Genomic DNA, 15,023 nt, shown 5'->3' with positions numbered 1-15,023 from the left:
GTCCGTGTCAACGGCAGATACTCTGAGTGGTTTCCTATCTCCAGTGGTGTTTGCCAGGGTTGCATGGCTGCTCCTGACCTTTTTAACTGCATCACTGACCATCTGATCACCAGTTCTGTTCATAATTTTTATTGACACAATGTCGAGGTGCAGCCAGAATCTAGAGGGAGTCCAGTTTGGGGACCACAGGATTTCATCTCTGCTTTTTGCAGACGATGTTGTCCTGTTGACCTCATCAAACCTGGACTTTCAGCGTGTACTGGGATGGTTTGCAACTGAGTGTGACGCGAGTGGGATGAGGATCAGCACCTCTAAATCCGAGGCCATGGTTCTCAACTGGGCGCACCCTTAGAGATAGGGTGAGGAGCTCAGTCACCAGGGAGGAGCTCAGAATAGAGCCGCTGCCCCTCCGCCTCGAGCGGAGCCAGCTGATTTGGCTCGGGCATCTGTTCCGGATGCATCCTGGACGCCTCCCTGGGGAGGTGTGCCAGGCATGTCCTACCGGGAGGAGACCTCGAGGAAGACCTAGAACATGCTGGAGAGACTATGTCTCTCGGCTGGCTTGGGAATGCCTTGGGCTCCCCGCGGAGGAGCTGGAGGAGGTGTCTGGGGAGAGGGAAGTATGGGCATCCCTGCTGAGACTGTTAGCCCCATGACCTGGCCCCAGATAAGCGGTTGAAGATGGATGGATGACCATCTGATGTCCAGGGTCTGTGAGGTGTCCCTCTGCAACTACCACCTGGCTGACCTGGAGTATGCTGATGACACCATCCTGCTCAGCACATCCTACAGCCAGCTGAGAGATGCCTCAGGCAGATACAGAGAATAGGCAGAGAAGCTTGACCTTCAAGTGATCTGGACTAAAACCAAATTCATGCATGTCGGTGACGAACAATGGGGACCTCAAATCAGAGATTCTCTGCAGAAGAGCTCTGGCAGCATCAGCTCTGCAGTCTCTCTGGAAGCCACTTTGGCGGCATCAGACCATCTCATGCAAGACGAAGCTCCGAATTTACAACTCTGCCGTACTCTCCATCCTGCTCTACGGCTCGGAAACGTGGCCCTTAAACAAGACCTTGAATTCCAGTATAGATGGCTTTGATAGCAGGGCTCTCAGAACCATCGAAAACATCAGGTGGCCCCAGTGGGTTTCCAACAAAGTGCTTAGAGCCCGCACGTGCCAGCCCAAAACATGTTGCCAGGATGCACAGCATCGCACCTGCTGGTTTGGTCATGTCCTCCGCCTTACCCCTGATCACCCAACAAGAACCATTCTCCAGTTTGACCCCAAGGCCGCAGGCTGGAGACGACCCCGGGGCAAGTCCCGCACCCGATAGCTGGACGCCATTGCACGCAACAACCGACAACAAGGAGTCGCAGTGGAGGATGCAGAGCAGCTGGCAGTGCTGGAAAATACTGGTTCATCTGGTTGGCTCAAGGCACAGAGACAAGACACCTTCCCCTCACAAAAGCCCTACTGACTGACTGACATATTTTCCCAATACATGAAAAGACCTCCTTTGTAATTAGTCCTAGAAACCTTCATTAAGTGTTATAGTCTGGCAGCCCTTTGAGACCCTGTTTACGACTGCGTCCCTGCTGTTTGAGCTGAGTCTCCATAAATTAGTTCATTTGCTGAAACTGTTGTCTTGCTCTCAGGCCTTACTACCACCCTCAAGCATATTACTGAGAGACTGTTGCTTTGCACACAAGCTCACACAAATATAGTCTCTTAATGGTTGTTTTTAGCTTGTTGGTTTTTATTGTTTGCAGGATTATTGTTGTGGTATTTGGTGTGGATTTAGATAATTTCTTCACCACTTTCTTTAACATTGCAATATTCTGCAAATACTATACAGCACAGTATCAATTTCCACAGAGGTTTGTAGAGGGTTGTTACGTGGTCCAGACTCGTGGGATTGTTCAGCCTTGGTGGGGGTGTGCATCATACTGAGTGCCCTTCCAGTAATGTGTGTATTCATGGTTCTGGTATTAAACACTAGCCCCAGCCTTCCTACTGTCACACTTGGTAACCCTGCTCCCCTTGCTGCTAGGCTAAGCAGGATTACTCAAGGCTTTCTCTCACACACTCACACACACACACACACACACACACACACACACACACACACACACACACACACACACACACACACACACACACACACACACACACACACACACACACACACACACACACACACACACACACACACACTCCCCCTTAATCATTACAGTGTCTCTGTGTCTAATTCATATGTGGATTATCCTGTCTCCTGTGCCTCCACACAGCTACACAGCTGTTTCATAGCTTCAGCTCGACCGACCTGCTCGACACTGGAAACCAAATGCCACATCTACTGTTTGCCGCATTTATTAAAATACATACAATCTGAATTTAGCTGTGTAAATATGGAAAAAATGGAGTCTGTCGTATCTGTGGTTATGGAATGTGTTTGCTGTGATAACTGTACCGTAATGCATTATGCCTTGTGTGTGACTTGTAAACATGGCACCATAAAATTCTCACCTTTGACTACTTTAAGGACAATATAGCCTTCACACCGCAGAAATCAAAAGTAATGGCATGGTAACTCAGTATTGTTGCTGTCATTTAGTTAGGAAAGCTAAAAAACAGAAAATAAAATCGAAAAAACAGTTAAGTTCTCCCGTGTGAGGATTTGCTGTTTCTCTATTTTTTGCATTACATAACATTATAAACTGAACATATATCGCTTGGTAGGAATTGCTGGCTTGAGAAAACAAGAACCAAGAAACCCCGTTTGGCATGAGGGAACTATATTGAGCCATTTCTTTAGTCTTTGAACGTACTTAGTAGTGTTGTCATTCATGAAACTCGACTGATCTGGAGAAGGTGCAACCATTCCTGGGCATCAGTCGGTAATCATTTTGATGGTTGTTTGGTGGTGGTTGATGGTGGTTTCTGTTTGAAAATAAATTTCTGGTTCTGATGCTATTCTGCATCTCTTCTCTGTGGCCCATTCAGAGTCATTAGAGCTATCCAGGTCATGGGTACCATTTGCCTAATGTTATTTTAGCCTCCTGTGTGTAGCTGTCTCTTTTCCCTGTGTTTATACTTTTTTTGCTTGTAGTGTGCAGACGATGCTGTTCATGTATGCTGCTTCATTAGTCGTCGTGGTTAATTGGCTGTTACTGCCACTGTGTCCAATATTTTGAAGGTTCACTAATGATTTTGACCACAAGGACTTTACAATGTTTAAAATCACAGACTTGAACTAATTATGGAACGGAAAGGCAGAGAAACAGACTTGTTTAGAAGTGGATCCAATTAAAGCAGGAACTGCCCAGGGGATCTCTTTATCCCTTATCGTCTGTGTCCATGAACTACAGGCCAGAAAAACTGCTCGTCAGCGAGTGCATGAAGCGCTGTGCCTGGTAAAAGCAGCAGGGTGTGATCTCCTTTGTGTCACTGCATGCGTTTACACGCTCATTGGTGTGTGGGTGAGTGTTTGTGCAATGCCCATGGCCGTGTTTGTTGTTGTCTGGTGTGGGTGTGAGTACTTTTCTTCAGTTGCAGTGCTTTTCTCTTGCTTCACGCATGTTCTTATGTTTGTGTTTATGACACTATTGAATATACATTTGTCTTTTAGAAAAGTGTGGCTGTGCAGCTGGTGAATGAAGAGATGCTCCTTTAATACGTCTGTGTACATGGTTTGCATGATTGCATGTAGATAATTGAACTGTCAGACATGAATAATCACTGATAATGATGGCAACGCTGGAGAGATAGAAAAAAGCTGAAATATTTGATAAGGGGAGATCAGCTGAAAGGTTACAAAAAGTGCTGTAAAGAATAATGAGAGATGATACAAAGATGAAAGAATAATGACAAATGGGCCAGATAAAGAACAAAAGACTGGAGATTATGGCGTACGGCTAACAGAAAAAAAACCTTGGGAAGAGGAACATTCGGGCTCCCCCACCCGCAGTTTGGAGCAGATGGGTTGTTTTGTTTGGCCTCTGTTGAACAACTGGAGCAATATTCATACTAGGAGATAGATGGAGGGAAGGTTAGACTCAGTTCACCTGAAAAATCTTTGAGAACATTCCTTCATCAGAGACGTTTGACATTGACCTGATTGATTTTCGGAGTTCACAAACGTCTGCTGGATGTTCTAACTTCTTTCTCGTGATTTGGAGTTTTTGGGGATCAATGGTTTCATGTGTGTTACTAGACAAGTTTCTTGTTTGATGTTTGCTGTCCAAATGGTTTTGTATTCAGCAGAAATGTCAGACTCTGTTTTAGTCCTTGTGCATTGACTCATGTCTCTGTGTTAATTTGTATTAACCACCCTCCTCTAACTAAAGTTAGGCATTCATTTTTGCTGTGCTCCACTGAATTTACAAGCACCAGTCCTCCATGAAGAGACTGGTTGCTTTCCAAGTCCTGCAGTGTTTATTTATAGGACAGGAAAAGCTATTTGTGTCATAAGGAAGTGTCATGCTAGAGTTTTTTTTTCTCTTCTTGCACCCATACACAACCTATAACGGACTGAAATACTGTAAATGTACATTCTATGAAAGTAATGGTGTCATTACTTGTGTGTCAATCGTCTTGGAAGGTGGCAATCTATGGAAGAAAACACAGTTTACATTATATATGTCGGCATAGGTTCTCAGTTATCCAGGTCATGGTTATCCAAAGCTGTTTAAATCAGTCCACTGGACTTTAAGAAAGTTTCAAGAACTTTCTTAAAGTCCAGTGGGTTGATTTAAAAAGATTTTGATTTACATTATTTACTGGATTTATATTAAATACTGTCACTCATTTTCTATTTTTTTCTTGTGTGTAGTTAGACATTTGTAAAATCTGTCAGTGAGCTTGTGGGTAGAGTTTTATTCAGTTTGGAGAGTCGTGGTGGCCTTGTGTTCCTGTAATTAGAAGAGTTTTTTATGAGAGTACTTGAAAAGTTAATTAGAGAATTATGGAGGTCACAGAAATGTTGACTGTAATAGGTCTTTTAAGATCTGTCAAGTAAACTGAAAAATGGGAAGGGAAGGTGAGGCGGATCAATGCACTGAAGATAAGTTTGATTTAGGCTGGAGCCACAAAGGGCATGTGCTGTGTGGCTGTGTTGTCATCATTTTCAGAGAAATTGTGTTTTTGTTGTTTGCTCTGAGAAGCGGAAGTGGTGTTTTCAAAAGATAACATTTTTTGGCTCTTTTTTTTTTATTTTACATTTTTGGGACCCTGAAATGCTGTTGTTGTGTAAAGGAACTGCCAAAAATGGTTTTACTGAACTTCTGTAGCCCATGGCTCATCTACATTTGTAGGCAGTAACTCAATGCTAGTTTAGCCACTGCTACTATAATGCAACCACAGTCTGACAGATCCATTGTGAATGAGTGACATTGTGGGTCATATTTTTGAGGACAAAGATTGTGCATTGAAAACATCTCTCTGCTGCATTGAATTTGACCATTTAGTAAATTTTTGTGGAGTAAAATGAATGTTGTAGGAGCGTCATAGGAGTTTATTCTATAGCATGATAAACTGCTCTTTTACGTGCACCATTGGTTGATGTTAATACATGTAAATCGATCCTATCTGAGTTCATTTACTCCAAGGAGTTAAAGTCCTACTGGGAGGAGGGTGGTGCTAGCAACATTGCAGTTACCATATTATAAAGTTTCCAACAGAGAAAAAGGCTCTTATAATGAGAATTGCTCTCATTATCTAAACATGTGGTCCAGATTTGGCAGTACTGTATTGTGAAATACATGGCAGCACCTGTCATTAGAGTAACCATCTGGTATTTGTTTACCAGCTCTGTCCACCAACTCTTAGTCTGGGTTGAGTTTCGGGGTCTAGGGACCATTTTTGGTGTGTGTGTGTGTGTGTGTGCGTGCGTGCGTGCGTGCGTGTGTGCAAGCGTGCGCGCACACTTCAAAGTAAGCAGTTTCAGCTGTGGTTCAACAGAAAGATGTATTATTGAGGATATTGGAGCATCTGCTTTGTCAGATAAGGTATTAGATGTTAGTAGCCACTAGTGATCAAAGTGCACAGATATTGTTGCCAGTCTGTCTTTCCTTTTAGTCCATTCTTTTCCTTTCTGTATTGCCCTCTTCTGTCAATCCTCTCTCCAGCAGAGTGATCTATCTGTCTGTATGTGTCTGTCTGCTTGCCTGCCTGTTTGTCTGATTGTCTGTTTGTCTAAGCAGACTCTCAATCAAAATGAATCCTAAAGCTGACTCAATACAGCAATTCAAAATGAATAGTATAACATGCCTCTAAATAAGCCAACTAAATAGCAAGAGGCCAACAGGCCTTTCCTTTAAAAGAGTAAGCTAACGTTCAACTCTGTGTCCTTGACATGTCTTGCATTTAAATGATACGTTAGGCTGGAACTGCTTCGGATATGGCCTTCGGATGTGATATGAAAATTCTCCTTTACAAAAGGTACAAATAATAATAATAATAATAATAAAAATGGTTTAGATTCATATAGCGCTTTTCTCGACACTCAAAGACACTTTCCATCGGATCAATTATTCATTCACTCCTCATTCATACTTGGTGATGGTAAGCTACGTGTGTAGCCACAGCTGCCCTGGGGCAGACTGACGGAGACGTCTACAGCGCAGATTGGCAGCGCAGAATCACTTCGCTTTTGTTGATAGTCCCGTCTTTGTTCTATTTATAAATAAACTTTCCTCCCAAAGGTCCAAGTGGGCTTGCCTCGCTCTCCTGTGTCGCGTCCATCTCTGTTGTCAGTCACTCTGCTTTTGACTAGTGGCGCAGGTAGGAAGTTACTTCACTGCAGCCTACAGGTCTCTCAATGGGCCAAATTTAAAATGCTTGCGCATTGACTTGCCACCCATGATTAATTGCGTTAATTTTTATAGCGCGTTAATTTGCAGCGTAATTAATCAATCTAATTAATACGTTAAAGTGACAGTTTTTTTTTTTTGTTTGTTTGTTTTTTGTTCCTGGGAATGGATTTGTTTAAAAAGTGTCTCCATTTGTTTCGTTTAGAGTCCAGGGGGTCATAAATGCACTTAGTGGTCACGGAAGCCAAAAAACATTAACTGCTATAAATTGTATTTTAAGATTTTGCAGTGTTATGTTTTGAGTTAAAACTTTGGTATTATAATATACCTTATAGTGCGTACAAACATGAATGCAGTATGTGTACTTCAGGCGAAGGCAGATGGCACCCACTCAGAAAGTTCAAGTACAACAAACATTGTTTTATCACATCAACATCTTAAATGTTATTTTAAAAGGGAGTACTCAAGCTGTCCTGAAGTATTTTTTTTTACTCCACTTGTCCTTACTGGTGGAACTCTAAACACAAAATGTGATGGAGGACTTACTGCAACCGATCCTAGTTTGTTTTTCTTGCAGAGAACTGAAGAAGTTCAGACAAGAAGAAAACAGAACTCTCTGAGCAAAAACTACTAGGTTAATAAACAGATCCAAACATTTGATGAGTGTTGGTTTTCTTTTTACTTAAATAAAACAGTAAATTTGAAATAGAAATTAACACGTGGGACATATAAGGAGGGACATAGAAGAAAAGACAGAATTCAGAAGTATAGAGCAACACAGAATCTGAATGAATAACTAAAAGGTTCATATTAAAGCTAGTTCAATATCTCTTTATCTCCTTCTTTCTTTCAGCATGTCCCTACCGATTAATTAATTCCTTTCTCTATTCCTTACCCTTTTGCTCATTCTTGTTCTATTACCCTTGTCCTTGGCAGCCATCTTAAGACCTGGACAAACAGGAAACACTTAGTGTTATCAGCACACTCTTTGTGTGTCTTAATGAATGTCAGGCAAAAGACAGACGGAACAAACAGTACTGTCCACACCCTGATCCCACTGTAAACACACTTAACAGCCGCAGAAGAAACAAGGAGAGGGAAGACCTGAAAGAGCAGCAGATGGATGAACAGATCCTGAGAGGAACGGCAGGACTAAAGGAAACTGAACTGAAAGCAAGAAGGGAAATAAGATGCCTTTCACTTCCTGATGGCAAACACAATACCATGCCGGTCTCACTGGCTTACAAACTCAGAATTAGCAACCCATGACTTTTTGCAAGCGCAGACAAATGTAGGCTAAATGCATGCTTTCCAGTTTGACCCAGTGTTGGTTAATCCTATTTAGGACTCTCAGATACTGTACGGTCTGAAGCCATGTGGCCTTTATATCTGATGGGAACCTTCAGCTGTCTTTGTGGAGTATTCTACATGCACTCTACTCGTAGGGCTGTAACTAATACATTTCACTTAAGCTGCAAAATAATGATTGTTCATAAATATAGCTGCTGATTGATTTCATACTAAACAACTGTGTCAGCTCTGATTTGAAGGTTTGATGCCATTGGCCATGCTGCCTTGTTTTTGCACAGATATTTTCTTAATATTACAAAATAATGTATTTGTTAAATAAATATCCTCAACCTCTGCTGATGCAATCCTTCCTTCCCCTTGAATTACTGGCTTGGCCCACCTCGTGGTTTCTCACGGTAATTGGTACTGTACTAGAATATTGAAAGTCGTTTGAAGACTGTATCAAAAAAATCCCGCCTTGATCTGTCAGAATGCAGAAATTACAGAGCAATCTGAGAATTACAGTTTATTACAAACCTCCTTGAGAGACTGTACGGTCCCTTGAAGTGTTGAGACTAAACATTTATGAAAATATTTAGGTTTTACGCAGCATCACATGATATGGCGCATATCGGAGAATATACTATTAACTACTAATCACCCTGCAATGTTATGCTATTCCAGAGGAATGGAAATTCCTCCTGCATGAAGTCCCGTTATGGTTTTTAAGATGCATTTTTTAAATCTCTTTTGTTGGTGCTGTGGTCATTGCGACTGCATGTGATTATTTCTTTGGCCTCGCTGCAAGACACATTTGTATGTGGCCAAAACTGGAGCAGTGCATTCCGCTCCACTTAAACCTGTCCAATACAATGTAGTGCAACGCTATCAGTGTCATGCTGCTTGCTGGAGATGGCCTTTCATTATTTGTTTGGTCTATGTGAAACAAGGGCCATTAGGCAGGATCATTTGCCAGAGTATATCTGACATTGGATATAATAGCAGATGCAATTTTTAATCAAAATCTACCTGTCATTTCTATAACTAATGGTAGTATAATATCCAGCTGAAAATTGTTTAAAAAACTTTTTGAAAGATACATTGTGCATCTGACAAAGAGTTCCTTGAGTTCATTTCACTTGTTTGTGGAGAGCATCTTACAAAAAAGGCTGCAAACCAAAGATTTCTTGTTATTAGTACGAGTACAATGATCATATGCAATTTAAATGGTAGTTAAGTCCTATTAAGCAAAAACTCTTCAACATGGGGCTGCTCCTGTTATTAAATATGTCACACATAGGTCTAGGTTTGTTTTGCGGCTATTTCCGGATCACAAAGGGTTTCAATTACTGCATGAGTCCCACCCTTCCTTATGTCCACAAAGCATGATAAGAAGAGGCCTGTGCATGCACAAACCACTCGTGTAAAAACTAGCTCAACAGAAACTTAGCATATGTGCATCTGCATGTGTATTTTTCTGCAAAGTTCTTTCAGCTGTGACTGTTATGTACATTCATCCTTTTCTTTTCAGTTCCTTTTCGTTCTCCTGAGAATAACCACTGATGGTTTTGATTGCTTCAGTGTCCTGCATGCTCACTGAACAACACGTGGCTGTATGAAGTCATGAGTCTTTTCATACCGGCATACCAGGAGGTATATCTATTCTTGTGAAAAACCTTGTGAAAACACGTCTTTCCCACTACACCATATGGGATATGCCATTTATAGCCTCAGTTACTGTATCTCCTGCTGTGTTACGTTTCATTGCACACCAGTCATAATGATGAATAGATGCACGTACTTCTCGGTTCTACTTTCGTTTGCCTTCTGTAACCACCAGTCATCACTGGGCCTTTCTAAATGTTTTGACCCAGACACCAGGAAATTGTTTAGCAGAGGTGGTAATGTCCCAGGTCCTGTTTCGTCTCATCTAAAGATCAGCTCTGTTGAGTGAAAGAGCTTCTGAAGTGTGTTTCATGAAATATTTTTGTAAAGATGTGTAGAGAGTTGCCCAACAATGCTGCAAGAACTAAAATTCATTCCTCTGATGGAAATAAAAATCAAACAGCAGTGAACTATTGATAGATTTTGACATTTATGTTGTTTTCTACAAGTTTGTGTGTCTTCATGTGTGTGTTATGGAACATACACATTTTGTGTTTACTGTAATTGGAGTTTCACAAATGTGTTCTCTTCCACACAGAGCGTCTGGAAAACCAATTATTTTAAATCCATATTTTTGTTTTTAGTTTATATTAATTTTTGTAGTTGTCTTTAGTTGGTGTCTGACAGGTAGTTGTCTGACTTAGTTTGCTGAGTTAGAAACTGTACACTTGTTATGGAGGAGGGTTTTGCCTCGAGCTCAGTACCTTTTTATATGTTATCAGTTATTTCTAGTCTGTCAGATCTTTCTCATATTACACCACCTCTTAAATAGTATCTCACCTCCTGCTTCAATGCTTTGAACCCTGAATCACAATGAGTGTGTGTGGGTATCCTTTTACAACAGTTTTCCAAAGCTCCTTGCATGAAAACCAAAAATATTTCCTCAGTCAAGGTCACCATTGACTTCATTTCCAGCTCTCAAAACAGTTTAATAAATTTAATGTCCTCACTGGTCCACATTAATGAGTTTGTGTGTTTGGCTGCAGAGCTCCGTGGTCATCCTGTTCCAGCGACAGAAGGTTTTTTATAGCCTTGCATTTTTCCACCAGCTGTGCAAAATGCATTGGAGTGATTGCATCTGGGTGTTTGCCACAGAGGCTATGTCTACCATGTAACACCATGCCTGGCTGATAACTTTCTTAAAATAGGATACAGTTTGCCACCACAGGTATTCATGGGGTCAAAGAGGTCAGCTCTTTATCATGTAGGTTAGTAGGCTATCAGGTCAAATCTAATACAGTGCTGCATATTCAAATGCTTTGTGTATGTGCTTATTGTAATGCTACCTCTAACATTTCTGTAGATATAGTTATTAAAGTTAGGGTTTTAATATTATTTTATACGAGCTTGTTTTCTTGCAAATGTAAATGCTCTAGAAAACAGCTCTTCAATCCTTCCTTTCTGTATTTATAGACTTCGTTTTAACAGTTTCTGCATGAGATCATGCACCAAAACTTTCCAATAGCCAGCCTCTCTTTATCTGAGCAACTTGTCAGTGATAAAAGTGTGTGGCTCTTTGATTTGTGTGTGCGTGTCAGTGAGCATGCCCATTGTGTGTGTGCGTGTGTGCGTGTGTGTGTGTGTGTGTGTGTGTGTGTGTGTGTGTGTGTCTTAGAACTATTCCAGAGACCCAAGAAACATTCTCTCCCACTGAGAAACATTATTCACATTAATGGCATCTCAGTCATTTCGGCTGAGGTGTAACATTTAGTGATGTGTGTGCGCCAATATCTAATAATGTACACAGTTTTACCTCCACCAACAAGGTCTTGTTTTATCCATTTATCGTTTTGTCAGCAGGAATACACAAAAACTGCACAAGAACTGATCACAGTGAAACTTGGTGGAGGATGGATCTCTAGCCAGAACAGACCTCATCACATTTCAAGAGGTTTTGGATGAGGCTTCATTGAATTAAAGGGGACTATTGAACACTTGTGGAGTCATGCTAGCTTGGATTGTAACATTTTCATGGATTGTAAATCTTAAAATTAAAACCAGTTGGGCATACATACTTGCATTCATCCCAATTATAACAAAATTAATAACTGAGAAAGATTTATATTGTTTTGTCATAAACCTTGAAAGCATGGTCTTAAATGGTTAGTACTGTCATTTCACATAGTGAAGGTTTGAATGCATAGGGAGAGTTTTTTTGTGGTGTTTGTAATGGATGGATGGATGGGTGGATGGATGGATTGCATCTGCCTCCTGGTTTTGTACTGATTGCATTTCAAATTAATGTTCTCTGTCTTATTCACTGTCTGCCTGAATTTCATTCCTCCTTTAGGTCAACGAGTGGAACAAAAACAATGAGCGCCTTCTTGCAGCAGTCGAGCATGGCGAGGCGGAGAAGGTGGCAGTGCTTCTTGCCAAGAAAGGTGCCAGTGCTGTAAAACTTGACAACGAGGGAAAATCAGCGTAAGCATTCTATTATCTACAAAATAAAAGCTTTATAACCAGTTCAACCAATAACCAATCAAGGAAATTATTATCATCACTAAACTCAGTTTTTACAAAGAGTAATGGGAGATTTTTATTGTGATAAAATCTAATCGGGTGCATTTAATGTCTGGCAAACTGTATCCAGTCTTAATTTTATTTTCCCCTTTCATATCTCTGAAGCATACTCTCAGATTTCTGAGTTCTTGAAACTACTTCAGCACATTGTTAAAAATGAATGACCAGTCTAAAAATACAGCTGTTTCTTTTCGTTTGCGTGGGCCGACATTTACAACCATCCCTCCAGCCTCCAGACATTCAGTGTTTCTAAAGCCAGTTCAGGCAGCGGAGCCTCTTGCCTCATTGATTCAGATGTCTGATAACATGGTATTAGTATATGACTGCTCTCCTTTTCTGAAACACACACTTGCTGACCTCAATACCAAAACACAGGCATACGCACTTGTGCAAGTTCTCATTTGCTGAAACAAACACACAAGGTTTTTTGTTTCAGCAGTATTCCACATCCTTGACCTTTCCTCTGTATGTTACTGGGACACAGAAACACATACGGATGTGCAGCCTTTTCAAATCATGATGAATGTGGTGGGCTGGGACTCAATGCTTCAGTCCATTCAGGACCCACAAAGGAGGAGTCTACAGTATCTCTATGGTGATAAAACCTGTTAGAAAGGCATGTGAGTGTGTGGGAGTGTATGTTAGTGTGTGCCCTACACACGTTGGGGATGTTGTGCATATGGACTGGTTTTTTTTCTACTCTGCTTGCTTAGGTGGAAAGTAGTTATGTTGATTGGTGGCTCAGGTAAACACTACGACTTGTGGTTTATGTTCTGTGCTATTTCTTGACCAGGTGCAGCCAGCGAGAAACAACACTTGGTCAAGCAGATAAAAAGAGAACAAAAAAGGAAAACGAAACAAAATAAAAGTCCTTCACTGGAGGTTCTTGACTTTTGAATAAGGCTAGGTTAATTCCTTGATCAATTGTGTGTTTGTATGCAGACTTCATGTGGCAGCTGCACGTGGTCAGACGGACTGTCTATCTGTCATCCTGGCTCATGGACCTGACCTGTCAGTCGCTGATTCTGCGGGTTTGTACTGAGTCATATAGTACTGTATGTAGCAGTCATAAAACATGTGGAAATTGTTTCAGGTCTGCAAGAATTACAGTTTTTTCCTTTTAATAATACTGAAAATCTAAAAGCATTCAAGTACTTTGGAGTTTCCTTTTCATGTAGATCTTTTCTTAGTTCTTTAAATTAATGAAGCTCCCAATTAAAACCTTTCTTGATTTATGTTCAGGTTTCAATCCCTTACACCTGGCTGCCAAAAATAATCACACTGAGTGCTGCAAGAAGCTGATTCAGGTAAAGAGAAGCAACTATCTCTAAAATTATGTGTTGTGTGTAATGTGCTGAAATGACTAATCACAATCAAGCCTTTGAAGCCCTGAGCTTTAGGGAGATAAATGAGAATGAGGACAGTACGTGGTGTTTTAGATTCAGTGAAATGTTTTCAAAATTTGTTTAACATCAAAAAGTAAAATGAATATGAAAGAAATGGTGAATTTAAATGACAGATCATCCAGTCATCCTGCAGGATTTCTTTGTGGATGCTACTTTGTGCTTGGAGAGAAGGAATGTCCAAAAGCAGAATCCTGAACCATGTTAAAGAGACATTCTGAATAATCCCACTTCTGTTAACCACACAGTTTTTTAATTTATTGTTTATTCATAAACAATAATTTTAATTTTCAAAAAATTTTACGAACATAAAAGTAACTTCACAGTACATGTGTAAAGCTGATGGAGAGTCGAAGCTCAGTGTTATCACACCAAGCAATTGCACATCAGACTACAGACTCCAAAAGAGAACTTTTGTTCATGCTCATAATTCAGGTGCAACATTAATAAATTGAATATGTTTCTGTTACCCTCCAGAGTAAATGTCCTATTGATGCTGCCGACAGCTCAGGAAGGACTGCTCTGCATCACGCTGGTGAGTGACTCATGTGGAGAGAGTAAACTGTACAAAAGTGCTTTGTTGACGATTAGTCTGTTCGGACAAGGACCTGGGGGGAAAACCTTGTCGGATTAAGTACAAGCTTGAAATTTATTTGATGAAATTAGGTGATTTCAAATCAGTTTGTATCGGTCAAAACATCTCACAATAATTTCGTATTTTTTACTTTAAAAACAAAAACTTTGTTGTTTCTGAAATGGGTGATTACTTTTATGCCTCTAAAAATTTGCCTATACTGCTAATGCCAAACCATACAGAGACCAAAATCCTTTGATAAAACTTTTTGTTTTGATTGAAAGGAAAGTAAACATTCCAGGTAAGTTCTTATGTTATTTTTGATTAATTAGGACTTCTTCATGAAAAATTCAAGCAATGTGATCCCTGGACACACGTTTTCATTGTCTAACAGCTATTTTACGTTATCCTCAGCTGCCAGTGGGAACATCCAGACCGTCCAGCTGCTCTGTGAACTCAAAAGTCCCACCAACCTGAAGGATGCAGTATGTTTTTCATTTTATTTTCCTGGCAGAATGAAGACCACAGAAATGCTCCATTTGGTTCTCATTCATATCACTTTATACTAGAGAGGAATTTGTCTGCACTTCAGGAAACTTGCATTTATCTGTTGTCAAATATTTGTTGCTCATAACTGCATCTTTGTACAAGCATTAAAAACACAAGGTCAAGTTGAGAATCTTCCTTAACTGACATTTCATAAAGTTTATCTGTTTAAATATTGATGATGTCAAAAGGCACATGCATGTACATGTTAA

At 40.5% G+C, this 15,023-nt stretch overlaps 1 protein-coding gene across 2 annotated transcripts in view; it reads left to right on the top strand.

The window, feature by feature from the left end:
- rai14 (retinoic acid induced 14) overlaps nucleotides 1-15,023 on the top strand; it is a 35,502-nt gene that overhangs the window by 7,180 nt on the left and 13,299 nt on the right. For both annotated transcript variants that reach the window (XM_068334555.1, XM_068334554.1), the window contains exons 3-7: nucleotides 12,059-12,189; nucleotides 13,231-13,319; nucleotides 13,531-13,595; nucleotides 14,169-14,226; nucleotides 14,680-14,750. In XM_068334555.1, coding sequence (XP_068190656.1) covers nucleotides 12,059-12,189; nucleotides 13,231-13,319; nucleotides 13,531-13,595; nucleotides 14,169-14,226; nucleotides 14,680-14,750 — 414 coding nt within the window. The remainder of the gene's footprint in view (nucleotides 1-12,058; nucleotides 12,190-13,230; nucleotides 13,320-13,530; nucleotides 13,596-14,168; nucleotides 14,227-14,679; nucleotides 14,751-15,023) is intronic.

Source organism: Antennarius striatus, chromosome 15 (assembly GCF_040054535.1).
Source record: "Antennarius striatus isolate MH-2024 chromosome 15, ASM4005453v1, whole genome shotgun sequence".
NCBI classification, from domain to species: Eukaryota; Metazoa; Chordata; class Actinopteri; order Lophiiformes; family Antennariidae; genus Antennarius; species Antennarius striatus.
Note: the sequence above shows the minus strand (reverse complement) of the source record. Positions and strands in the feature narration are given on the sequence as shown.